We start from the raw sequence: 27901 nt of genomic DNA on the forward strand, positions 1-27901 counted from the left end.
GCGGCTGTAGCTGAAGGACATACTTAGAAGAAAGCTTACAGAAGAGAATGACTAGGGGGATCGGCGATACCACAGAGCTTATAAGGGCGATGTTTGATCGTGTATCGCAAGGTAACTCATTCAAGTCCTAACTTTATAAACACCTAACTTCTGCTGGGCTCCAGACTTCGTAGTGCGCCTGCGCCTTGCCTTTGGCTGCGTGGTTGCCAGGAAACCGCGAAGCCGCGGTCCCTGCCTCCGAGTCTCTCTCGACCATGGCCAAATTCGTCATTGCGGGTGAGTAATCCCCGCGTCCGCCCGCAGATTGCTCAAAACGCCGACAACAGCTCACCTCCCATGGCCACTTGGCGTGGCAGCCTCTATACATACAGCTCCATGCGTTGCTGTGGATTTATTCAAAGTTATTTACTGGCCCGTCACGGTGCGCCAAGCACTGTGGGACACTGGGGATGCAATGCAGGGAAACATATCCCTGCCTTCGAGGGGCTTTCAATCTCATGGGGCACAGAACATGTACTTTTGATACGGTGTGATTAATGCAATGAAGGAGACCTGCATAGGCCTCTGGGAGAGTAGACTCCTAATCTGGGTTTGGGGGATGAGGGAGAGGTGGACACAAGGAACTGGCTGGGGAACGTAGGAGCTGAGTTGTGAAGGTGTGAGCTGAGGAGGCTATTCCAGATAAAAGCAGAGAGGCTGGAAGCCTCCTGGCCTAGCAGAAGATCTGGATATGTGGAGCGTGACAGGACCAGGGGCTACAACAGGAGCGGGAGCCAGGTCCTTGCATTTCGTGTACATCAAGCAAAGGTGTTTGAACTATATCCTGAAAGCAATGAGGAATTATAGAAAAATTTTAAGCAGGAGAGTAGTCTTAATGAGTTTGCATTTTAGGAAGCCTGTCTTGGCAGCAATGGAGAGAATGATTGAAAGTGCTGGTTGACAGCAAGGACTCAACTGAGAAGGCTTTTATTACAGCAATCCGTGGTACCTGCCTCCTCTCCTCCTAAAGTTTCTTAAAAGAGTAGAGTGCTCTTCCATCTCCAGTTATGCCTTCCAGTCAATCTTGGAAGAAGGCTTCTACTTCTGCTTCCTGGCAGAAACTCTGTCACCAAAGTCACCACTGAGTTTTATAGAAGCTGTTTGGTCTTTGACTTATTTGATCTCTTTGATACATTGAACACAATTGACATCTACCATCCGCAGAAGTTTTTTTTTTTTGTTTTTTTGTTTTGTTTTGTTTTGTTTTTTTGTTTTTTGATACAGGGTCTCACTTTGTCACCCAGGCTGGACTGCAATGGCACAATCATGGCTCACTGCAGCTTTGACCTCCTGGGCTCAAGTGATCCTCACACCTCAGCCTCCCAAGTAGCTGGGACTACAGGCATGCACCAGCATGCCCAGCTAATTTTTGTATTTTTGTAGACATTTTGTCATGTTGCCCACGCTGGTCTTGAACTCCTACACTCAAGCGATTTGCCCGCCTTGACCTCCCAAAGTGCCAAGATTACAGGCACACGCCACCGCACCTGGCCCAGAAGAATGTTTTTGAACACTGACTAACCGTATGGTGGGAAGTCAGTGGAAAACACACTTACAGAGAATGTTGCATGTATGACATTGGCAGGGCAGGGTTCTATAGGAACGATAGCAGGGGACCTTACTTAATCAGGTAAGGGCTTCCCAGAGGGAGAGATTTTAAGCAGATACCTGAAAGATGATAATGAATTACCTAACAGAGAAGAGGTAGAAAGGAGGGGAGCAATTTAGGCATGGGTAACTGGGAGTGGGGTTACAGCAAGGAGAACTGGTTTGGTGATAATTGAGAATATAAAATAAGCATAAAATTGAAATAAGTTTATTAGGACTGAAGCAAATAGTACAAGGAAGAGAATGTCATAAGGTGAGGCTAGAGTTAGATAATGTAGATTCTTTTGAGTCACATTCAGTAGTTTAGACTTTATTCAGAGTACATGAAATGTTTTTGGAAGGGGAGGAGGTCCTAATCAAATTTGAATTTTATCTGAATGTTATGACTGTAGTGTGGGGGAAAAAGACTGGATGCCAAGAGACCAGTTAGGAGAATAGTGCTATAGTCCAGGAGGGAGTTGATGGTGACCTCACCTAGAGTGGCAAACAATGGAGATGGAGAGAAGTGAATGGATTGGAGAGATATTAGGGAGGCAGAATCTATAGAACTGGATGTCTGATTGAGTGGAGGAGAGCAGATAAGGGAGAAAAATGAGTTAAACATTGTTCCCAAGCAGATGTTTGAATAACTGCAGAGATTAGGAGTCACTGAAAAAAACAAAAAAGTGGAAGAGTAGGCTTAATACTCTAGATACTCTTACTACTCTTAGATAATTAGGGAAATGAACATAAAAAATATAAGCGACTAAGTAAATTTAGTACGGGAATGGTGAAAAAATACATCATAGACCATCTGAGTGTGTATGAGACATTTTGAAGGAGATGGGAAAATACAGGAGGGTGTAGGCATCTAGATAAGGAGATAGATCTGAGCTGGAAATATAGATTGCTACTTGAAGCCAAGGGAATGAAGCAGATTGGCCAAAAAGAATATATAAGACATAAAGATAAGATGCTTCTCAGAATGATACCTTTTAATGGGTTGATAAAGGAATGGAAAACTACAAAGGATAGAAAGGAGTAACCAGAGAAGTAGGAGAACCTGAAGAATGCCCCCACCATAGCAGGTGTTTCAAAAGGTTGGAAGGGGGCAGTAGTGGCAGATGCTGCCAAGGGTTAACAAGAAAAGGATCAGAAAGTATCTGTTGGATTTAGTGGCATGGAAGTCCTTGGTGACCTTCAAGAGAATTGTGGGGTGTGCTACATTGCAGTGGATGAGAAATAAATGGAAGTGAAGAACTGAGGATGGCAAGTATAGAGAACTCTTTCAAGATAGTTTGATCAAAAAGGACATATGAAAGGCAATAGCTAGAGGGGGAGATGAGTTTTTTGTCTCTTAGGACAGGAGGAACATAATGAGTATATTTAAATATGACAGAAAGGGACTATTGGAAACAGATACAAGACTCTAGAAAGAGAGGATAATTAAGCAAGGCTCCTGAGAAGGCAGATGAGGGTGGGATTCAGAGCATAAGTGGTGGGATTAGATTAGACAGGAGATGGAACTCCTCTTCCATTGAAATGAAGAAAGGAGGAAAGGATGAGTCCAAAAGCAGACAGGCATGTAGATGTGATGGAGGAGGTTGGAGGTTTTCCAAACTAATGCCGTTTTGTTTTGTTTGGATTGGGTTTTGTAAAGTAGAAAGCAAAGTTGTTTGTTGTGTTCTGATAATACAGAAGAATGTTGGGGAGAAGGAAAAGATTTGCAGGAAGAGGAAAAAGTTTGGAATAGTAATTGTAGAGAACAGAAGAGAATGCTGATAAGGGAAACAAAGGGATCTCCACACAGGGTTGATGGCCAATTAAAGCTGATGACGATGAATTTTAAAGGTGCCCTGTGCTTGGTTCTACCATGTTTCTGTAGTGGTGCCTAGCAGGTAGGACCCAGCTACAGAAAAGGCAAGTAATTGAGTTCATCCAAGATGAGGGGCTTTTATCAGGCTCATTTCCCAAAAGGATAGTGGGGAGAGATAATTTAAGACATCAACCAGAAAGTGGTTTGAAGAAATGAACCATAGATTTGAACTGCACAGGGCGGCTGATAGACAGGTGTCACTTCAGACAGGTTGATAACTTAGGAGTTTCCATGAGGCCAAGGAACTGGTGACTAGGAGTTACTGAGGAAGAATGCTACAGAGAGGGCTCTGCATTTTGCCCCATCCCTCCTGCTCTATCAGATGCCCAATTCCATCTGGTGTAGTGGCTTTAACTTCCTGGGTGTTGATGGCTACAAACTGTGTGTCTGAAACCCTTACATGGCACCTGCACCTACATATATATATATATATATGTAGCTACTTGCTGATCATATCCACTTAGACATACTACAAATACCTCCAACTGCACTTGACTAAAGTTAAATTTCTCATTCATGATTTCTCTCTAGTTAAGGTCAGTATCATCTGCCCAAGCCAGAAAATAGAAGTTATCCCAGATTCATCTTTCCCATCCCCACAACTTCCTGACACGCATCAAATCCAAAAGTGATTTTACCACCACTCCTTACTTCAAACATTACCTTTTGGTGGCCATTAGTGAGTAGTTCATTATCAGCACTAATTCACGCTGAATTAGTAGTAGTTAGCAGCCTCCTAGAGGAAGTGAGGTCCAGCATATTACTAGAAGAGAATAAATATTCAGTAGGGTTTTTTTTTCTTTCCACATTTTATTACTTAAGATTCTGACCTCCTATGAAGTTTATTTTATTTGTATTAATCTAATAAACATCAGAAGTTTATGTCATAGCAGTTTCAGTTTATACTACAACTTTATGTTACTAAATTATATCATAACTATGACTAATTCTGTAATTACATAGCAAATACTTAGAACTACATAATAATTTATGCATGATGAAAGAGAACATTGCTAATTTGAACTCTTTTAGGTAGAGCAGATTGTCCATATTATGCTAAAACAGAACTTCTGGCAGACTATTTACAAAAGAATCTTCCTGATTTTCGGATACATAAAATCACACAACGTCCTGAGGTTTGGGAGGTAAGAAGCCTTTATAGTTTGTTGAACTCACTCGTGCACAAAATGTGTTTCAATTTGATTAAATATTAGCTAGTGTATTAGATTGGCTTCTAGTAATGACTGTTCATGTACAAGTGATATTTGAATACTAGTAAAACAAGTCCCTACTTACCGGTCTCAAAATAATGTTTATGTTTTTCCCTAATACCTAGTAGTACAAATGAGACTCTAATCAATAAGTGGATGAGTTTGGCCGCACCCCCTGAAGAATCCAGGTAGCTTACACTGCACTTGCTAACTTTTCATTCTCCCTGGTATTGATTTCCAATTACTTCTTTGGGATACCCTTCTTTGGGATACCCTTCTTTGGGACTCTGTTTCCCCAGAAACAGACTTTGAGATGTAGATTTTGGTGAAGGGTCTTTACTGGGAAGTGGTCTTGGGAACAGCGTCCTGAAACGGAATGAGGGCGGCAGGATTGGGTAAAGGAACAAGTTGAACTTCGACATAGCTGCAACAGAGGGCTCAGCGGATCCCACAGTGAACTCTTTATGGCCTTTCAGAGGTATTCCAAACTGAGGCAAGGTAGTTGAGTTTTGTGCTCCCTCCTCAACCAGCCATTGGATATCAGCTGCCCCTGAGAAGGAACCTAACCTTAGGCAAGGCAATTTTCTTTGGCTGAAGTCAATTCCTAGAGAGAGAATGGAGTCAGACTTTAAGTTACCAGCCTCTAATACGCCGGGTGCCTGAGAGAGTGAGTGCCTCATTTGTGAAGGGGGAACCTGGAGTGTACATGACAGCACTGGCTACAGTCTACCTGTTGTGCCTTTTGGAGCCACATGCTCCCTATAATCAGTTCACACCGTCTTGGAACAGCTCCTTGGATTCTGGTTGCCATCTTTCCCTGGGGAAACTTTACAAGAGAAAGGTTAGTCAAATGAACTATAGTCTCCACTGCTCATAATTTCAGGGACAAACCGACAGTCATCACCTCTTTTCTCTCCCTCTCTTCTCTACCATCCATTGTAGATTTCCCTCACTCTCTGCTGGTCTGGTCTTCAGCTAAGTTATCTCGTCTGCTGGGTTGTTTAGTGCTTCTGTCACAATAAATGTTCTCTGGTTGGCACTGCCCACTGGCCTCTATTATTTCAGGATTTTATCATCTCAATTGCCAGGGAGTTCAGGTGTGTAGCAGCATGTCCTTTAACAGCTTTGGCCACAATCATATGAAAAAATGCTCAACATTACAGGTTATTAGAGGAATGCAAATCAAAACCACAATGAGATTCCATCTCATACCAGTCAGAATGACTGTTATTTAAAAGTCAAAAAATAACAGATGCTGGTGAAGTTGTGGAGAAAAAGGAACACTTATACACTATTGGTGGAAGCATAGAAAGATAGAAATAACAATCAACCCAGAAATCCCATTACTGTGTATATACCCCCCAGAATATAAATCATTCTTTTATAAAGACACATGCAGACATATGTTCATTGCAACACTATTCACAATAGCAAAGACATGCAATCAACCTCAATGCCTATCAATGATAGACTGGAGAAAGAAAATGTGGTACATATACATCATGAAATACTACACAGCCATAAAAAGGAATGAGATCATGTCCTTTGCGGGGACATGGATGGTCATTATCATTATCCTTAGCAAAGTAATACAGGAACAGAAAACCAAATACCACATATTCTCACTTATAAGTGGGGGTTAAATGAGGAGAACATCTGGACACAGGGAGAGAAAAAACACACACTAAGGCCAATCGGAAGGTAGAGAGTGGGAGGAGGGAGAGGATCAGGAAAAATAACTAATCGGCACTAGGCTGAATACCTGGGTGATGAAATAATTTGTACAACAAACCCCATGACACAAATTTACCTATGTAACAAACCTGCACTTGTACCCCTGAACTTAAAATAGAAGTTTAAAAAAAAAACAGCCTTGGCTTAGAACGGACAGCCACACTGGGCTTCTCAGTGACACTGGGACCCCTCTTACCAGTGCATTCCTTATCACTTAGGTGCATGTTGTATCCTGCAGTCCCTTCCAGAGAACATAGTTGAATGGTGGGCTTTCTAGCCTTCCATAATACCATGTTCACTAGTCTTTTTTTTTTTTTTAATTAATTTACTTTTTTTGAGACGGAGTTTCACTCTTGTCACCCAGGCTAGAGTGCAGTGGTGCAATCTCAGCTCTCTGCAACCTCCGCCTCCCAGATTCAAGCAATTCTCCTGCCTCAGCCTCCTGAGTAGCTGGGATTACAGGCACCCACCACCACGCCCAGCTAATTTTTATATTTTTAGTAGAGATGGAGTTTCACCATGTTGACCAGGCTTGTCTCGAACTCCTGACCTCAGATGTTCCCTCTGCCTCAGCCTCCCAAAGTGCTGGGATTACAGGCGTGAGCCACTGCACCCGGCATCACTAGTCTTTTGATCCATTCTTCTACTGTCTTCCATGAAGTCTGGCATTTCTATTTTATTTAATTACCTTCTCCAAGTTTCTAAGAGCCAGTCTGGCAACATGTTGTTCCTGTCTTCTGAGGTCCTTGCCAGGGTATACACTCTTGAACTGCAGAAAAGTGATTCATACTAATGAATTCTCCCTTGTCTAACTTCATGTTCCACTCTTGATTCAGCACTGTAAGGGTCCAGTCCTTTACACACACTCGCAGCTCCTGCTGGGACATTAACATGCTCTGCAGGGTGCGGAAGGTTTTTTGGGGTAATGTTTCTTTCCTTCATAGGCCCAGTACTTCATTGGTCTGGCTATGCTGTGGCTAGAGGGGCCATGCTGGAATCCTCATAGCAGCACTGTTTGCTTTAAGTGAGATAAAGGCAGGCATATCTTCAATATCAGCAAGGAAATTAGTTTCCAGGATTTTATTGGTAAGGTGGCCTCATTACCCATGCCTCCAATGACATGGTTTTTAAGACTGCTGCCATGTACTTAGCTGATAAAAATGTTGCTGTTTGACTCTACTCAGATCTTGTCATTGGAAGGCCTAGCCTATACAAACCAGATAATGATAATTTAAACTTTTTCTGATAAATATTATCGGAAATATCCAAATAACTTTTAGCTTGTTAATTTAGTCTGAACTACATAAACCACACTCACAGATTTGAAAAACAGTATCAAATGTTATATGCCCCTAAGACTGGAAATATTGCATGTGTAGAAGAATAAGGGCAAAACTAGTTGAATTTTTAAAAAAATCAGTTGAGTTGGAACATGTAACCTCTCTTTAAGCTAAACACTTGCATTCCAGATCTCCTCAGCAAAAAGAGCAACTTTCAGTACCTTTATTTAGTCAATTAATTTGAAGAATATGCTTTCTTATCTAATTAATCTGCTATTAACATCATCACTATTTTCTATATTTACATTTTAGTCTTTAAAGATATCTAAATTATATTTTTATATATATATATATATATGTAGTGACATTAAAAACAACCTGGTATTTTAATGTTTGAATTCTAAAGTATTAAATTGAATTCCCAGGCAGAGTTAATATATGACTTCACTTGGAATATCATTCAACAGGATTGGCTAAAAGATGTGTGTGAAAAGAATAAGTGGAGTCACAAGAATTCCCCTATCATATGGAGAGAGCTGTTGGATCGTGGAGGAAAGGGTTTGCTTTTGGGAGGATATAATGAGTTCCTGGAGCATGCCCAGGTATATAAGTTAACTTGACTTATCTGTTCTAACAATGATAATTCTCTTACATTATTTTATTTTTCAATTATCTTGCTTTCTGAGACATTCTCTCATGTCTCTTTTTATTGTATTTTGACTTTAAACAAAAACTTTCCATTATAGCCAATTTCAACTAGTTATCTATTCTCTCATGTTGACTTTTTCTCTCCCAATATTTAGCTTTACTATGATGTCACCTCTAGCATGACGACTGAGTTGATGATGGTAATTGCTCAAGAGAACCTGGGGGCACATATACAAAAAGAGCAGGAGGAAGAAGGCCTGAAAACTTGCATCAACCCCTTGCAGGTCTGGATCACTAGGTAGGACAGTCAAATCCCAGGATTCACGAGATTGACTTTCTATATTTAGAAAGGACAATGAGGTGGGATTAATTTCATGATGGAAGAATAGCTGAATGTGTATGTATACTTATATGTATACACATATACATATGCCTCTGTGTGTGTGTATGTGTGTGTGTGTTTGTATTCTCCATATAACTCATAAATGAGTTTTAGGTTTTACAGACACACACACACGCATATACTTGGTCTAAAAACAACTCTATAGCATGGCTGCTTTGCAGAAGCTCACCCTTTCTGACTGTTGCTCTCTCCCTCTTTCCCACTTGCTAGAGCTTTGTTTGGCTTTTCTCTATGCACCCACTCCCTCTCTGTAACCCCACTCCCCTCACCTTGCTCCCTTTTGCTTTTCTCCTTCTCATGTGTGCTCCTCTTTGCTCCCAGTCTGGGTACATGCAGTCCTTGTTGTCACACTCTCTTTCTTTCTCTGCACTGTCACTCTGTCTCTCTTGCTCTCTGTCTCCCACCCCCTCTCCTTTCCTCACCCCTCAGTTTGTCTTTTGCACTTTCCTGCTCATACGTACGTATGTATCCTAATATATACACTCATCTTTAAAATTGTTATTATGAAATATTTTAAATACAGAAAGGAATTGAGAATGATGTAATAAACATCCATGATCCTATCACCCAGATTTAATAACTATCACATCTTCTTTAGATGTTTCAAAGGATTAAATCGGTACAGATACTGTTGAAACCCCTGTTGTACACCTCCCGAAACCCACTGTGAATACCAGAAATGCCCAGATACGTTTCTGAACTTCCCGTGGTGGACATTACAGTTCACAGTTGATAGTCACAGCTGTAGACAACTGCAGAATTGTGGCTACAGATACACCTTACATAGCCTGTGTTGATCCCGGCCATCTTTGTAAGGATTTTTCTGTGTAAGAATTTGGAAAAGGTGGCCCTTTCCAAAAAAAAAAAAAAAAAAAATGTCATTATTGTGTAGATGAGGTTGTATTTTTTTAAAAAGAGCTATGGCTAACTGAAACTTTTATCGTTATCTTTTTAGGAGGAAATATAAACATGTAATTACAGCAATATAATACAGTTTTTTTCTTTTGATTTCTGTATAGGGGGAACTCTGTTTTCTTTGAAAAAACTAATGAACAGATGTATTTATTATTTGGGGACTGATTTCAGATGGTCAGAGCAAGGGATTGGTAGTGAGAAGTTTTTGTTCTACTACTTTTGGCTTCTAGCCTTAAAATGTCAATGCAGCTGTGTGTATGCTTATTTAAATATTAAACCACCCTATTGATGCACATGCAGAAATATCTATTAAGAATAAAGGCTTAAAAGGGACAAAGGATGTAACTATTCACAGTCCAGCTTTGCATTTTTATCAGTGCCTCTGCTCCTGCCTGCTACAACCTAATTCCCATATTGACGAGTGGCGAAGTGTTTGGGATGCATACAGAAATTAGCATAACTCTATTTGACAACAAGCAGGCAGAAGAATATCTCAAAAGCCTTGTGATGGAGACCCAGGACCTGGCATCACCCGTCCTGCGCAGTGTCTCCATCTGCACGAAGGTGGAGGAGGCCTTCTGCCAGGCCCACGTCATTGTGGTGCTGGACGATAGCACCGACAAGGAGGTGTTCACTCTGGAGGACTGCCTCCGAAGCAGGGTGCCTCTGTGCAGGCTCTACGGGTACCTGATAGAGAAAAATGCTCATGAGTCCGTCAGAGTCATCGTGGGAGGGAAAACCTTTGTGAACCTGAAGACAGTTTTACTCATGAGATATGCCCCACGCATCGCACACAACATTATTGCCGTGGCACTGGGGGTGGAAGGTGAAGCGAAAGCCATACTGGCCAGAAAACTGAAGACAACTCCTTCGTGTGAGTGAACGTCTCTTTATGTTTTTGTTTTTATTTTGAAGCAACATTTCAAAGCAGCTAGGAAGAACACTGTCCCCTCTAGGAACATTCTGAGTATCTGGAATAGGAAGTATAAAACAGGCATAAAGAAGTTATTGCGTGATTTGACTACTGTGCAAATGTTGTTTTTTTGTTTTTTTGGTTTTTTACTGGCTTTTTCCATCATTATAAAAATCAATAAATGTTTAATACAATACAATTTATATTATGCAGGTGATAATTTGACACATCGTATTCCATTTTTTCCCATAATAATAGTCAATTAAGGTAACCAGTGTTTAAAAGAAAATCAAAGCTATGTGTAAGTGGCTCTGCCCCACTTCCCACCCGTATGACCTTGAGCCGTCATTTAGTCTTTTCGGTGTGTCGGTTTCCTCATCAGTAAAATGAGGACATTAACAGTGCCTATCTCCTAGAATTGATGTGAGGATTCGGTGAGATGTATTCCTAAAGTGCTTAGAAGAGTGTATGGCACATAATAAACATTTCCAAGGATGTTAAGCTTATTAATAGGATTACGATATCTGATCAGTTTCTGCTCCTATTAATCTTTGAACTGGTAAATATCAGAATCATCTGAAGATGAGAAGATGAGACTAAATCAGAAAATTGATCGTTGCATTTGAAAAGGGAGATAATTTTGGACATATTTTAGCTACTTTTGCCCTTAGATGGAGCAGGTACAACAGTGTCCATTGAGAAGGGAAGGAGATGCTAGGCATTCTCTCAAGCAAAATTGGAAAGACAATGAAATGTGAGCCTAGAATGTTCCCAGTCAGGACAAAAAAGGCTTCAGTGAACCCCTAACATTATAGCCAGAGCTGTATTTTCTTTTTTGTATCAATGAAACTCTGTAAATAATAATTTCTGGTATTCTTGCATACATATCTTTAGTATTTTATCCCCACAATCACTAAAACACTCAACCAAATTGATGCTAAAATTATTCAAAAGGAAACGAAAACTTTTTTCTATATTATCTCTGTCATCAACCTTATAATTACATGTGTAGACAGTGACTTATCACAGAAAGTCTATGATACACTACTGAAAAGTATCAAGAAGAATCTAAAACAAGGTGTATGTGTGGGTTAGGGGGTTCCGGGGGTTAGGGGCTTTCAGCCAGAAAGCTGCTGTCTTGTGGGTCTGCTGCTGCCATGACTCTAAGCTCCACTCTACTCAAATCCAATAAGCATGTGAGAAGCAGAAAAAAGAAAAATGGAGGAAAGTTGGTAAAAGGAAAAAGGCATTAGAGGGACAGTAGTCCAAGTAGAATTGTCAGTGAGGCAGCAAGGAGACAGCCAGCAATGACCAAAGTTCAGCAAAACATCATGAAAGAGAAAAGCCACCAAGGAAATTATTCAGGGATTATTTGAGATTCCAAGAGGGTGGCAAACCTTTTCAGAAAAGCAAGATTCATGATAACCCCTAAGTTCAGTTCATAAATCGCACTATTTATCAGACCGTATGTATTGGCTCGTCAGGACTCCTTCTGTTGCCAAAAAAGTCAACTCGAAGTGACTGAAGTCTTCAGGTACCATGGCTTACACCTGTAATTCCAGCTACTTGGGAGGCTGAAGTGGGAGGATCACTTGAGCCCAGGAGTTTGAGGCTACAAGTAAGCCATGAGGCTGCAATGAGCCTGGGCAACAGAGCAAGCCCTTGACTCAAAAAAATACAAAAGGTGATTGAAGTCAAATAGAGAACTTTTTTCCCCACATAACTGAAAAGCACAGGAGGTAGTTCTTATTTCAGACATAGCTGGATGTTGGAGCTCAAACAGTGGTGCCAGGACATACCTGTGCTCTCTCTGCTGGCCTATCACTCTGCTGTGCTCTCCGTGTTGGTCTCCTTCGCAGTTCAGCCCTAAAAGGTGGCAGAGTGGTCATTGGCATCCCAGACTCACATGCTTGTAGTTTACATACCCCAGGAGAATGAGGGTTTTCTTTCCTAGTTGTTTGTGCAAAAAGGAGTACAAACTTATCATCCAGACTTGGACCGCTTGCCCATCTCTAAATCAACCATCACGGCCAGGGGTGGATGGGGGGTGGGTGGAATCTGCATCTAATGCCTATAGGTGGACCTAAGGCGTGAGGACAGTCCCACCCGACACATAGATAGGGACTGACATTGGAGAAGTAGTAGTTATTTAAAGAAAAATCAGGATGCTCTTAATGAAAAAAAAAAAAGAAGAAGAAGAAGAAGGAGGGGGAATTCATGCTGAGAGGGAAGAAAGCAGATGTCCACTATCATTTTCTGTAGCGTAATTTAGGGTGTTTAGAGCTATCAAGGTCCTCAAAACTGGTAAGAAAAATGAAACCCAGCAAGATTAAAAGGCTTCTTTAGGCTGTAGGAAGGAAGCCTACCATATGCTTACCTGGCCGAAGAATTATTTTCCCCATGTGGGGAATCCTATGTGGGATCCTATGAGCTCCTACATAGGGACCCGGGAGCCATCACTAACTTCTCTGAGAGTTGGGTGGTGGAGGGAGAACTAGCTATTCCTACTGCATGAGTCATTCTGATGGGGGCAGGACTCTCCCAGGATGAAGGTAGACAGTGGCGGTGGGCTACCCAAACTCTGTTTCCCACCCTCTTCTCCTGCTAGCCTCTCTCTACTATAGAGGCTCAAACAGTCACCCCTTAGCTTCATTGCAACTAGGAATGGTTGAGTGATATAGTCTATTTGGGGTCCCCTGGGAAGAATATTTCACTTTTTGAAAAGAGAAAAGGCCAAAGAGGAAGCTTCTACCCTATCCTTTTCCCTATTGCCTGCCCTTGAACGCAACTGTGTGAGGGTGATACCTGAACACAACTGTGTGAGAGAGGGTGATAGTTGGAGCTGCTGCAGCCATTTTATGACCATGAGGGGAAGGCCAAGAGAATCACATCTCTGAGCTGCTGAACCAGCACATGTCACTGCCTACCATGACTTACCTGAGAAAAGTAGTCCTTCTAGTTAAGACAAGTCAGTAGGATGTTCTGTTAGTTGAAGACAAAAGCAATCTTATACAGGAGAACAGGGAAGAAGTTAATCTCCACAGTAAGAAGTGGTGTGGACTTAAAAGTGATTAAGTTTTTAGGCAAATAAATAAGTTAAATAAGTAAATAAATAAAATTATTTATTTGCAGTTTTCATACAACCTTCCTAGACAGTTCACAATGATAAAATCATATTGAATGCTAATGCCTATTTCTCTCTAACCACTGTGGTCTTATTTTACTTCTTAGCATGTATCACTTTGTATAACAGTTGTTTTCTCATCCAATTTCCACCACCTCTAGAATGTTGCAAGGATTTGAGCCGATTTGTTTTCTTCTAAACCTAGTACCTTAGAGGTGCCTCACACATAGAATAGAATTCATAACTATTTGTTGACTAAGATGTTGCCCAGGGTCCTCTTACAATATCCTCATTTTGCCAGAGATGAAACCCATCAGAGTTAAGTGATTTGTCCTAATTTCTATTCTAGTCTAGAAGCAAGAACTCCTTGTCAAAAATCAAAGCATATTAAAAAGTCCTTTCTCCCTCACCTCTCTTGACCTCTCACTCACTCTCTCTCCACCTCTCTCTCTCTCAGTGGCAAGCAAAGTCAGGACAAACACCAGTGAAATCATTTTCAGTAGCAGTTTCTTTCAGGGAACATTTCATTATTTCTTTAATTTAATTATACACCATACCATTCACAGAACATTATTAGGTACTGCCAAACTATGATAATTAGGGAGGTGATCCACACATTTTGCACAATTTTAGGAATCATAAACTTAGATTCATTTTATAACAAAAGAACAAATCCTAAAACAAACATGCACACAAACAAAAAATAGGGTTCAAGTAATTTTTATATTAATATACATTTTTTTTAACTTTCCGTTCTTCACAGACATTAAAGATGTGATAATTTGGGGTAATATCAGTGGAAATAATTACGTTGATCTGAGAAAAACAAGGGTGTACAGATATGAGAGTGCCATTTGGGGACCTCTTCATTATTCACGCCCTCTTTTAAACTTGATTTTTGACAGGTATGGTGTATTTTTAAGTGAAGCATACTGACAGTGTTAAAATAAATGTTTAATGTTTGTAATCTTTTAAATCATCTTATAAATCTTTGTACAAAAATAACTTGCATTGTTCACACTCGTATTTGTTCATGCTGTCTACCACAGAAACAGAAAATTCCACAGAATATCAACTAGGTAATTGATTTGATTTTGAAATTACGAATTATTCTATTTCAGATCCTTCAGTAGCTCATATATTCAAGTAAGGTTATCTCTAAAGCAAGCGTGTATAAGGGAATCTTACTAAGTGTAAAGACAGAGCTATCTATCCAGGTTGAAATTAATTGAAATGTTTTCAAGCAAGGAATTAAGATGATGAGCAGGCACAGGCCAGGCTGGGCATTGTGTGGCAGGAGGCCGAAGCAAGAGGTTGTGAGGAACACGGTCCCAGGACCAAGCCACCCAGGCTGCGATTCTTACTTAGCCACTTAGTAGCCGTGTGACTTTAGAGAAGCTGCTTAGCCTCTCTATGACTCAGTTTTCATCTGCAAAGTGGAAATGGTAACATAATAAGGGCCCTCCCTATAGGGTCTTGGGGAAGATGAAATGGATTACTCCCAATAAAGGACTTAGAGCTGTGTCTGCATGATAAGCCCTAGCAATTATGATGAGGCAGAGGAGAAGCAGGAAGGAGCACCTCTGAAGCATTTTTTCTAAACTTTGCAGCACTTTCCCAGTGGTAGCATTTTCTTTCCACTGCCCATTGCTTTCCTTTTCTTCCTCAGACCATAGGAACTTCACCCCTGCCTAGGGAGGATGTGTCTGAAGTTCGCTATTTTGAAGCATGATTCCTCTACATTTGCTGCCTGGGCAGGACCAGTGTTGCATAGAGCTGTATCGTGCAGGGTTAGCAGAGACTGACCAGCTGGACTATTCTCTGAGTTTAGACTTCAGATCATAAAAATATAATTGTTTTCCTAATTCTCAATGTGAATCCAGCTTGAGCACCCCAATCCAAAAATCAGAAATCTGATCTGAAATGCACCAAAAACTAAAATTTTTGAGCACCAACATGATGCCACTAGTGGAAAATTCTACACTCGGCACCTTTGCTTTCTGGTGGTTTAATTTACACAATCTTTGCTTTGTGCACAAAATTATTAAATACGTTGTATAAAGTTACCTTCAGGCTATGTGTATAAGGTATATGTGAAACATAAATGAACTTTGTGTTTAGACCTGAGTTCCATTCCCATGATATTTCATTGTGTGTTTGCAAATATTCCAAAATCTAAAACACTGTGGTCCCAAGCATTTAGGCTAAGGGATACTCACCCTGTAATTCAATGTTTTATGAAATTATTTTGTTTAATGTGTAGGGTACTACTGGTTCCAAGGTAGTGTCTACACAGGATCAATTCTTTGTAATGAAAATAATGGTTCTTGCCATTTTTAGCCACATTTCTGTGTTCCATGTTTATAGTATCATATTTTTAGTTTGACATCTTGGGACTCCTTTCTACTACCTTTCACTATTTTTCAATTGACTTTTTTATGGGGATTGAAGACACCTGAGGAAAGACACTAGAAATAAAGTCATATTTCTATTTTGACTGTGTATTAGGTTTCTGATACTTAGTTCCATTGAGCCAGGGAATACTCTTTTTCACTTTAATTCCTCTCTCCATTGTAAAATTGTTTCTTTCTCTCCTTACAGTGAGTGGATAAAAAGAGAATTTGTGGCAACTCTTAAAAACTTGACCGCCACAGGAAGACAATTTGGAGGCATTTTGGCTGCACACAGTATAGCCACTACATTGAAATACTGGTATCATGGCTCACCGCCTGGGGAGATTGTATCTTTAGGAATATTGAGTGAAGGTAAATCTGGGTTTTTCGTGTCTTGTAAAATCTTAAAATCTATGTCTATGCCTTGTGCTCCTAATTCTGTGTCCCCACCCATCTAGCTCTTAACGTGGTCCATAAGCTGCCTGGACTTTTACAATTTCATAATAATTCATTCATTCAATTATTCATTCAGAAAGTCAACAATATTTTGTATGAATGCATTGGAAATACACATAGGAGTTAAGATGTGGCCTCTGCCTTCAGGAAACCTACGGTGGAATAAACAAGAGCCAGATACATAAACAAAATCTGTTGTTAGGTTTTCCTAGCATGAGATAAGGGGAAAGCAAGCTCTATTCTAGGCAGGAAGCAGGGGGAACCAGTACAGGCTTCATAAAGAAGGCGACACTCCAGTAAGCCTAAAGTATGAGGAGTGTTGACCTGGAAGACAAGTGTGGAAAGAACACTGGGCACAGGGAGCCATAGGAGCACAGACACAAAGGCAGGATAGAGAGGGACACTTAAGGACCCAGATCTCAGGGTACCAGGCAACACTGGGGATGTGGAAAGGTTGCTCTCCATCCACAAATACTGCATATAAACTTTTACAGCCCTAATGTTTTAATCTGCTAAAAACTATGCAGAAGACTTCTACATTTTTGTTTGTTTGCTTGACATGGAGTCTTGCTGTGACACTCAAGCTGGAGTGCAATGGCGCCATCTCAGCTCACTGCAACCCCCGCCTTCCGGGTTCAAGTGATTCTCCTGCCCCAGCCTCCTGGGTAGCTGGGACCACAGGCGCAAGCCACTATACCCAGCTAATTTTTGTATTTTTAGTAGAGACGGGGTTTCACCATGTTGGCCAGAATGGTCTCAATCTCCTGACCTTGTGATCTGCCTGCTTCGGTTTCCCAAAGTGCTGGGATCACAGGCGTGAGCCACCACACCTGGCTGACTTCTACCATTTTTACACAACAGGAAAGAGAATAGCTGCTGTTCTGTCATCTGTAAGGTCTATCTTAAGCATCTCTTCCCTTTGGGTTCTACTTTCTCCCTTAGCAAGCTTGTCCACTCCCAGAGCTGCAGACTCGGGCCTCTCTGCCTCTAGCTTCTGAAACATTGTCACCTGGATGTCATGTTGTCACTTCCATCCAACATATACCAAACTGTATGTACTGTCTTCCTTCCCAATTGGTTCCATCTCTTGTATTCTTTACGTTATAAGTAGAACCACGATCTTCCCTATTGTTTCAGTGACACCAGTGCAGGTTAAGGAAATCTCCCCAAATCCCTCATGTCAGAATGAATCTCTGTCTCTCCTCTGTATCCCCACATAGCATCTTGTTCCCCCGTCACAGAGAATATTATAGTCTGCCTATTTTTGATAGTGTGATTAGTTGCATATGTCCCCTTCATTGTGGCACTCTGAGGGCAAAGGCTTTTTCTGGGCCACCTCTTTGCCTCTTCACAGGAGAAGTATTTTATATCCAGACACTCAGTGAATCTTGTTCAACTGAAGTTAAGGTGCATGAACATTGCCATAGTGTGAATTCAGATCAGCAAATTATCTCCTTAGGGAAACAGGCATTTAAAACCTTACCTTTATTTGTAGAAAGAAAGTTTAATTAATCTCTGTAGGAATTATATTCAGAAATAAACAATGCAGTACTTGGGGGAGAGGGGTAGATGATTGTCTGTCTCTGTGAAACCATACCAAACAGGTAAACCCTCAGACCTTGTATGCCCATAAGGCTAGCTCTTCACACATTAAACAAAATACAGCATTACTTGAGGACCTGGGAAGCCCTCTAAGGAAAAGTCTTTTAGATCTCGGTTTCTTGAATGTCCTCAATGTTTTTTGTTGTTGTTGTTGCTTTTTTGTTTTTGTTTGTTTGTTTGTTTTTTGCCCTGGTGACATTTTTGTTGTTTAGAATGGCAGAAATAATTTTCTTATGTGATTGAGGCACCAGAAACGGGGACAGTTTTGTCTGAATGGTGCTCAGTTAGTAATACATACGGTCAATCTTTTTATTTAGAGCACATCCAAATATAAGTATTTCTGTATATCTTAAAGAAATTAAATGTGTTATTAAATGAAGGATGGCTTCTGCTTAAGATGTAGAAACATGTAAAGGAAATCATCCCACATGACGCAAACACACACCAAAACATATGGCAAACTGGAGGCTACAAAGGAATAACCAAATTTCCTGCCTCCCCTCCTTTCCCTTCCCAGTTCCTCATACTCTGGCTGTGTGAGTGCCATAGCAGGCGAGAAGAGTGGAAGGCCAGATGGACAAATGACTTAGGCTCATGGGCTGCATAGGGGTCCACAGAAAAGCCATGCAGACAGACAAAAAGAATACAGACAGGGTTCAAAAGAGAAAGACTGCACTAGCCTCTGGATGAGAGAGAAATACAGATGGCAGAATTGTTAGAACTTAGATAGTTGCTTAGTCAAACCTTCTAGAGGGAGTGTTTCTGTCCTCCTTGGAGAAGAACTCCCAGAAATTTAATTCCATCATTATCATTAAAAATCCTGTATTATGTTTGTCCTTTTCTACAGTGCTTAACAGAAAAGGTGCATGTTTCTAAGTTCTGCCGTGTTGCTTTGCTTTGTGTTTGCTCTGCTTTGTGTTTGCTCACTGCAGGCCAGTTTGGTATTCCTAAAGGGATCGTCTTTTCTATGCCTGTGAAATTTGAGAATGGAACTTGGGTGGTTCTTACGGATCTCAAAGATACTGAAATAAGTGAACAAATAATGACCAGAATGACAAGTGATCTAATTCAGGTAATGTCAGAATAGATGCAAGGGGACTGACCTTGATAATGATCTTAAACTGATTCTCCTAGGCCAAGGCATATATTGGTTTTTCTATGGATTCAAATTTTTTTTAATTCCTAAAAGTAATGAGATAATAAAAGTTTGAAAAACATCAGTGAAAGAACATTACTCATTTGGTTATACAATTTCTGGTATGTTAGAAATATTTGTTCGTTATTTAAAAATGAAGAATCAAAGTGTTTTTCTATTAAAGAATAGTTAAGTTGCCAGATGCAGTGGCTCATACCTGTAATACTTTGGGAGGCCAAGGTGGGTGGATCACCTGAGGTCGGGAGTTTGAGACCAGCCTGACCAACATGGAGAAACCTTGTCTCTATTAAAAATACAAAAATTAGGCGGGCATGGTGGTGCAGGCCTGTAATCCCAGCTACTTGGGAGGCTGAGGCAGGAGAATCACTTGAACCCAGAAGGCAGAGGTTGCAGTGAGCCAAGATTACACCACTGCACTCTAGCCTGGGCAACAAGAGCAAAACTCCATCTAAAAAAAAAAAAAAAAAGAATAATTAAGTTAGGAATTGTGGTCATTTAATTCTGTGATTATAAAATTTTTCAACAGGAGAAACTTGTTGCACTTGGAGACAAGATACATTTTCAGCCATACCAATCAGGTAGGCTCTTAGATGTGACGTTTTATTGGACTGCTATTAAAAGAGTATTAACATAATTATTATAACTGAATCACTGTTAATATGAATAACTCCCATTTGTATTTTATCATTTCTAAACTAAATTCATGACAAAATAAACTGTTAAGTTCAATGTGTCCTTTGAAATAAAACATCTCATAAGAATGTTAAAGAAAACACAACTTAAGAACACTATGATCTTATAAATGTTGTAGGTATCATATTTATTAATTTCCTAGGACTACCATAACAAATTACCACAAATTGGATGGCTTAAAAACAACAGAAATTTACTTGTTCACAGCTCGGGAGACTAGAAGACCTGATGTGAGGTATCGGCAGGGCCACACTCTCTCTGAAGGCTCCAGAAAGAATTCTTTCTTGCTTTTTCTAGCTTTGGGTTGCAGTGCTTGCATTCTTGGCTTGTTGCTGCATCACTCCAACCTCTGCTTCTCTCTTCACATGTCTGTCTTTCCTCTGTATATGGCTATGTTTCCAAATCTCTCTCTCTCTCTTTATAAGGATACCAGTCATTGCATTCAGGACCCACCCTAAACCAGTATGATCCCATCTTAAATTGATTATGTCCGCCAAAACTCTATTTCCCATAAGATCACATTCACAGGTACCAGGCATTAGGATGTCAACATATCTTTTTTTTTTTTTTTTTTTTTTTTGAGACAGAGTCTCACTCTGTTGCCCAGGCTGCAGTGGTGCCATCTCAGCTCACCACAACTCATGCCTCCCGGGTTCAAGCGATGCTCCTGTCTTAGCCTCCTGAGTAGCTGGAACTACAGGTGCACACCACCATGCCTGGCTAATTTTTGTATTTTTAGTAGAGACGGGGTTTCTCTATATTGGCCAGGCTGGTCTTGAACTCCTGACCTCATGATCCACCCACCTCGGCCCCCCAAAGTACTGGGATTACAGGCATGAGCCACCACGCCTGGCCAACTTCAACATATCTTTTTGGAAACACAATTCAACCTACAACACCAGATTTATTTTTAGATAACTTTATTAAAAGCCAACAAATTTCAATAAGCTTATATTTCTTATTGGTATTTTCTCCACTCATAAGAAATAAGGGAGGGCTGACATCTTTTCTTTGCCTTAAAGATGATCTCATCTTAGGTATGGTTATATACATCTAGAAATAAAGCAATTTATTTATGCAAAGGGCTTTAGTCAAGTGTCTTGGAGCCCAACATTCCTTCCTTCTGCTAATGTGTGTGCAGTACCAATGATAAGCTAGTGCTAGGAGCTAGAAATACAGAGGTGAATGAGATAGACCTGATCTTGCCCTCTCGGAACCTGCAGTCCATCAAGGGGCTGGCCACACATTATATAGATGACTGCAGTTGTAGTGCATTGGAGGAGTAACTGCTGGCTGCCATGCTGTCAGAGCTCATGCCTGTGGATAGAAGGGAAGGACCTGAAGCAGGAAAGTATATATCAACTTGTTTGGAAAAACTGTGGAAAAGCTTATGTGGCCAAAGCCAGAAGAGATGGAGCTGAGAGATACAGCCATGAGGAGATGTGAGAGCTACAGAAGATTTCTAGATGGAGAGAACCTGGTCATATGTGGGATTAGTTTGAAAAACATCCTGGAATAAAGCAAGACTGGTATTGGGGGATAGTGCATACAGCCAAGACCAGAGGCAGTAGAAATTTCAGAGATATTTAGGAGGTAGAATTATCAAGACTTGCTGATGAATCTGATTGGCTCTGGTGAATCCCAACTGGCAACTGGGCAGATTTACTATTGATAAGGGGAAAATGGTACTGAGCAACTGGGCAGATTTACTATTGATAAGGGGAAAATGGTAAAAGAACGAGAGAGAGAGAAAATATGAGAATGTGGGAGGTGTGTGTATGCATGCATGCCTGTGGATGGAAGAGGAAGAAGCATGGTGCCAGAGTAGAAAAAGCATGAGTTTCATTTCTTACATTTTGATTCTGAAATACCTGTGTGATATCTAAAATGGAAATGTCACATGGAAAACTGCATACTTCTTGGAGCTCAGAAAGATCTGGACTACAGTTGCCAAATGGGGAGTTGTTGACTCATAAATAGAAATGAAGCTATCTGTATGATGGAGATTGTCTAGAGAGAAGGTAAGAGAAGAAAGCCTGGAGGAACTTAGCCTGTCATGGTTAACTGACAGAAGACCATGAGAAAGGGGTGGTCAGAGAGTCAGGATAAGCCCCTGAAATCTGATGATGTAAAAGACCTGAAGGCAGAGGGTGTTTCAAGAACAAGGACTGGTCTACACTGTCAGATGCTACTGGTGTGTTAGATAAAATGAGACCTGAAAAATACCCAATGGTTGTATGACCAAGGTCATTCGTGACTTTGATGAGACTGATTTTGTGGAATGGAGAGGGCAGAAATGAGACTAAAGTAGAAAGGAAGGACCTTAGCCTTAGGGGCCAGAGTGTCACTCTGGAGCTGGCATGCTCAGTGCTGTGGGCCAGAGGAATGTGCTATGCACCATGACAGCAGTGGGAAGGGCCCTATCAGGGCTCTGACCTGATAGAAGGGCTTTTGGGAGGAGGTAACATCGAAACCGAGTTATGAGAGGAAGGAAGGCCAACAGTTGGGGGCATGGTAGGGGTAAATGGGAAAGTTGTTCAATTCAGAGAAAGCAACGCATTCAAAGATAAAGAAGAAAGAAAGAACTTTTGAAGAACTGCCAATTTGCTTTATCTGGAAAATAGAGTTTGAGGAATGTCAGGAGGCCAGTAGGTAAGTAGAGGCCTTGTTAAAACCAGTGAAGGACTTTAGGCAGAAGAGAGACAGGAGCAGCTTCTAACTTAAAATGATCACTGTCTGCAATGGGAAGAATGAATTGGAGGGGGAGAGACAAGAAGCAGGAAGACCAGTTCTGTTGCAGGTAGAGAAATGATGAGGACCTTAAGCAAGCAGTGACTGTGGGGATGTAGGGAAAGAGCTATATTTGCAAGAGATACAATTGACAGAACTTGACCAATCTGAGATTGAGGATAAGAGAGCGCTCAAGAGAGTCAAGAATGCCCCTGATGTTTTCAACATCTCAACACATGGTGATGGTGTTATCTGAGGCAGAACTTCCCAAACAGTGGGCCACAAATGAATTGAATGTGTAGAACTCTTGATCTCCTCAGTCCTGGGCGCAGAATCTGGGGCAGCTGGAGTCCCCAAGCTGGTTGCCTCTCCTGTCCTTGTCACTTACTATGTGCTCTGAGTCAGGAAAATGACTGGGAAGATGCAATTAATGTAATGAATACAGGAGAAGGAGCAGACTTTCAAGAGGCATCTAAGTGAAAGTTCTGGTGGATAACAGACACGTATCTCTGGAGCCCAGGAGAGAGCTCTGGGCTGAACATGGGGACACAGAGTTGTCAGCAACTGATAGTAATGAGAAGAAACTGATAACTATCATGACCTCCTGGAGGAGGACCTGAGTGGTGGGGGAGGGAAGACTTCTGCAGTTCAGGGTCTCTTGTGCCTCTTGGATTTTGTTCCATGTGCATGATATACATATCCAAAAATACAAAGAGATGGATGGATATCTGGATCGTTGGATGTTAAAGTTTAACTACTATTAGAGAGGAGAGGGTGAAGATAGAGGGGGAGTGAGCAGAAGGGTTCTCTGCTCAAGTAGAACTCAAGTGCCAGAGCACAGGGTCAGCTGCAAACTGAAAGTGTCTCTGCTGCTAAGGCCAGAGGAAGGGGAGGTGATGGATGCAGATGCAAGTCAGTGTGTGGAATGGAGGAATGCGGAACCAAACAGGCAGCAGGACCAGGTCCTGAAGGCCAAAGACTCAGGGAAAGGCTGGGCTTCTAAGGAAGGACATGAAGGTTTGAAATACAGGCATGTGTGCATAACGACATTTTGGTCAATGGCAGATGGCATGATACCATAGTGGTCCTGTTGCGGGCCAAAAGAGTGAGGGTCGTGATCAACTCAGTGAAGGCTATATGAGTAAACAGCAAACTGTTCTCATAAATGCAGAATGTTAGCAAACTGACGAACTGCGTCTGCCGCCCAGAAGGAATGCTGAGGGCTATCGCACCCCAAGTGCAGTGTTTCTTGTGATTAGGCACATCTGAAGCTTGTTAGCTATAATAATGGGAACCCGTGATCAGTCAAGCAGCTGACCAACCATTAGCTCCTCCCTCCTCTTTCTACCCAATAAATACGAAGGGCTGTAGACGCTCAGGGCTGCCTTTGCTCACTAGAAGCAAGAAGCCCCCTTCTTCCCCTGACCCTTTCTTTTTCTTTAAAACAAATCCTTTTTCTTTGTCTTCATTTCTATGTTCGTCCTCCTTTGTTCAGTCTGGTAGTAACTGGGGCAAACCGTGGCATGGTCTCATAATGTAATGGAGTTGAGCAATTCCTTCTGCCTAGTGACCTCCTAATGATCCTGACGCTGTGTAGGCCTAGGCTAATAATGTATGTGTTTGTGTCTTTGTTTTTAACAAAAAAATTTGAAAAGAAAAAAGTAATTTTTAAAAATAGAAAAAAGCTTATAAAAGGACATAAAGGATCTAAAGAAAAAGGATATAAAGAAAAAATATTTTTGTATAGTTGTACAAGGTGTTTGTGTTTTAAGCAGAGTGCTAATACAAAAGAGTTGGTTTTTAAAAACATAAAAGCTTAAAAATACAGTAAGCTAAGGTTAAGTTATTATCAAAGAAAGAAAAAAAAATTTCAGTGTAGCCTAAGTGCATGGTATTTATCAGTCTGCAGTAGTCTACAATAATGTCCTAGGCCTTCACATTCACTCACCACTCACTCACTGACTCACCCAGAGCGACTTCCAGTCCCACAAGCTTCATTCATGGTAAGTGCCCTATACAGTTGTACCATTTTTTAATCTTTTATGCTGTTTTCTTTTCCTATACCTTTTCTGTATTAGATATGTTTAAATACACAAATACTATTATGGTTACAATTGCCTACAGTATTCAGTACAGTAACATGCAGTACAGGTTTGTAGCCTAGGTGTATAGTAGCCTATACTATCTAGGTTTGTGTAAGTACATTCTCTCATGTTCATGCAATAACAAAATTGCCTACTGATGCATTTCTCAGAATGTATCTACCATTATTAACTGACACATGACTGCAACTGTTAAGAGGAAGGGAGAGACACAAAGCAGAAAAAAATGTAATTTTTTTCAGAGTTAAGGGCTCAGTGGAAGTTAGGGACCATTAATTTGTAGTGCCTGCAATGTATGATTGTGTGATTCCTTGCAAAGATGCTCAGCTGCCTGGATGCAGGAGCAGAAACCTAGATGCATGATTGTAGTAAACCCCAAAATATTAGAGTATACTGCTACCCCCTGCTTAGAATAAATGCAGTTAGAGTAAAAGTAACCCCACAACGTATTCCAACAAAATTTTGAGTTCTTCCATGTTGACTTTATTTGGAGTAGCAAATTATTTCCAAAAAGTTTTTATTTTTCTCACATTTGTGCACGTGCTTTACTGGTGCCTAAAATAGGTGCTACGGTGACTTTGGTTATCCACATTGAACATGAGAGTGGAAAATGAGTCCAGTTCACTTAGCATTTGGGAACGAAGAAGGTGAGGCAAAGAAATCGAAGGCCATTGCAAGAAAGCAGATGAAGTGATAGACTATGGGGGTCTAGATTGGATAAGGAAGGAAGTAATAAACAGAAATAAAAGAATCCAAATGAAGGGGATATTGAAACTATTTAACAACCAGTATGGGTACAGATCCCAACCAATTGAAACAGTTGCTGCCTTTCAGAATGGACTAACTCATCAAAATCAACTGCAGGGGACAGAGTGGGTGCCATTGGTCCAGACCATAGAGGGTTGAGTAAGGTGAAAGTACAGGAAGTTGGGGAGGAAGGACAGAGAGAGGGTGGGGTTTGGGAATTCAGAGGAGGTTCTGGCTGATGGCCAAGTCACCAGGAGTGGGCCAAACCAAAGCCCAGAGGAGGCAGGAAGGTGGAGGTGCAGGCACAGAGGGATATGTAGAAGTCCAATTGGCCACTGATTTTAACTCAAATTCTTTTATTCTCAGAATGTAGAGGCCCTCTGTGTGGCTTCCTATACTAGGCAGAATAGAGCTTCAAATTCCTTTTATGGGAGTGGGCCACAAAACAGTCATTCTAAAATTGACTCCATTGACTTGTAGTTAGTCCTAACGGTCCCATATATACTTGCATTATAGAGTTTTGTGACAGACAAAAAAAAGACTTGATTTTATGCTGTGTTTTTATTAACAAAGGTCAAGGGGTGTGTGTGTGTGTGTGTGTGTGTGTGTGTGTGTGTTTGATCTTAACTCTGTCACCTTTGGCTCTTGCCCCTGCAGAGAAACACTCTTCCAGATATTCCAAAATCAGAGACTCTCACAGTGTGGAGATCTCTGCTTACTAACATATCAATGAGATTATTCTTGTGTGAGGCTTGTTTAATCTCTTCAATTAATGCAATAATAAGTTTCCTGATTTTAGAAACTGAACTACGTAAAAAAGATAAAAGGATCTCCTTACCCATCACAGATGACAGCCAGAAAGAACAGGTCTCAGATGGTAGGTACACTTACACTCAATTTTTTAAACTGCCCTTTTTATTCAAGGGTTAATAGTACATTGCAAAGAAAGAAATTTGATCACCCACCAACCATAAAGTGGGACTTAAGTCATCTTATATTCAAAAAATAGGATTATATTTAAAATCTGTTTAAGTCTTTGGAGAAAATTACCAGATAGTCACTGTGCACCTTCTATCTGCTGGTCACTGTGAGAGACACTGGGGGCACAATAAGGAAGTGATGGCCCCACTCACTGGGGAAAGAAGCCATGAGAATATGAAAAGGTAAATGCCAAGACACACAGTGAATTAAATGGCTTAATAAAACAAGGGAAGACAGGTCAAAAGGAAGGAAAGTACATAATAAGTAGTCTAAAAACTCACATGAAAAGGAGAAAGCCTGTAGAGAGGAGAAAATGTAATTGTATCTTGAAATCTAGTTGGGACCTAAGATGGCTAAAGATCTAAAAATGGGCGTTTCTTCAGAAACTGAGCTAGTTCAGTCACAGAATATGAAAAATGTCTGGAGATCTTCTGTACAACAATGTGCATGTCTTCCGAATACAATGTCTTCCAGATGCATATAGGATGGATGAGGCTGGAAAGGTAGGTAGGGGCCATCTGTTGTTTGGCTGAGTGGTTAGTTAGCAATATGACTGATGAATGCTGGATGATGGCACTGTTGATGAAAAGAGTCAAACTCTGTAAGATATTTTAAAAGATTTATTCCGAGCCGAATATGAGTGACCATGGCCCATGATAGTCCTCAGGAGATCCTGAGGACATATGTCCAAGGTAGTCAGGGTACAGCTCAGTTTTATATATTTTAGGAAGGCATGAGACATCAATCAAATACATTTAAGAAATACATTGGTTTCATTCAGAAAGGCGGGACAAGTCAAAGATGTAGGTAGGGCGCCTCCAGGCTATAGGTAAATTTAAATATTTTCTGGCAGACAATTGGTTGAGTTTGTCTAAAGACCTGGGATTGGTAGAAAGGAATGTTTAGGTTAAGATAAAGGATTGTGGAGATCGAGTTTTATTGTGCAGAGGAAGCTCTCAGATAGCAGACTTAGAGAGGGCAGGTTATAAATTGTTTCTTATGAGACTTTAAAGGGTGCCTGGCTCTTAGTTGATTATCTCCTGAATCTGGGGAGAAAGGAAGGAAAACAAAGGGGAGAGGAGATTCTCTATAGAATGTGGATTTTCCCGCAAGAGATTTTGCAGGGCAATTTCAAGGTCTGGCAAGGAAATATATTTTGGGGTAAAACATTTTGATTGTCTTCCTTGTCATGGCAGAGTCAGATTGGAAAGTAAGTCATGATATACAGGGTTAAATATCTGATGAGAATTTATGGTTTATAGGGCATGACTCTCAGACCCCTTAGAAAGGAATTTAGGTGGCCAGGCACAG

General features: G+C 40.8%; 1 protein-coding gene across 17 annotated transcripts in view; it reads left to right on the forward strand.

The window, feature by feature from the left end:
* Window positions 1–221: 221 nt before the first annotated feature.
* MDH1B (malate dehydrogenase 1B) overlaps window positions 222–27901 on the forward strand; it is a 39013-nt gene continuing 11333 nt past the window's right edge. For 4 of the 17 annotated variants that reach the window (XM_050752228.1, XM_050752229.1, XM_050752231.1 and 1 more), the window contains exons 1-10: window positions 222–276; window positions 4535–4647; window positions 8153–8329; window positions 8531–8673; window positions 10071–10567; window positions 14494–14635; window positions 16332–16495; window positions 19114–19253; window positions 19864–19915; window positions 26409–26486. In XM_050752228.1, the coding sequence (XP_050608185.1) occupies window positions 255–276; window positions 4535–4647; window positions 8153–8329; window positions 8531–8673; window positions 10071–10567; window positions 14494–14635; window positions 16332–16495; window positions 19114–19253; window positions 19864–19915; window positions 26409–26486 (1528 nt within the window). In that variant the 5' untranslated portion in view covers window positions 222–254. The remainder of the gene's footprint in view (window positions 277–4534; window positions 4648–8152; window positions 8330–8530; window positions 8674–10070; window positions 10568–14493; window positions 14636–16331; window positions 16496–19113; window positions 19254–19863; window positions 19916–26408; window positions 26487–27901) is intronic. The other 13 variants (XM_050752232.1, XM_050752233.1, XM_050752238.1 and 10 more) reach the window with 6 other exon arrangements.

Source organism: Macaca thibetana, chromosome 12 (assembly GCF_024542745.1).
Source record: "Macaca thibetana thibetana isolate TM-01 chromosome 12, ASM2454274v1, whole genome shotgun sequence".
Classification (NCBI taxonomy): Eukaryota; Metazoa; Chordata; class Mammalia; order Primates; family Cercopithecidae; genus Macaca; species Macaca thibetana.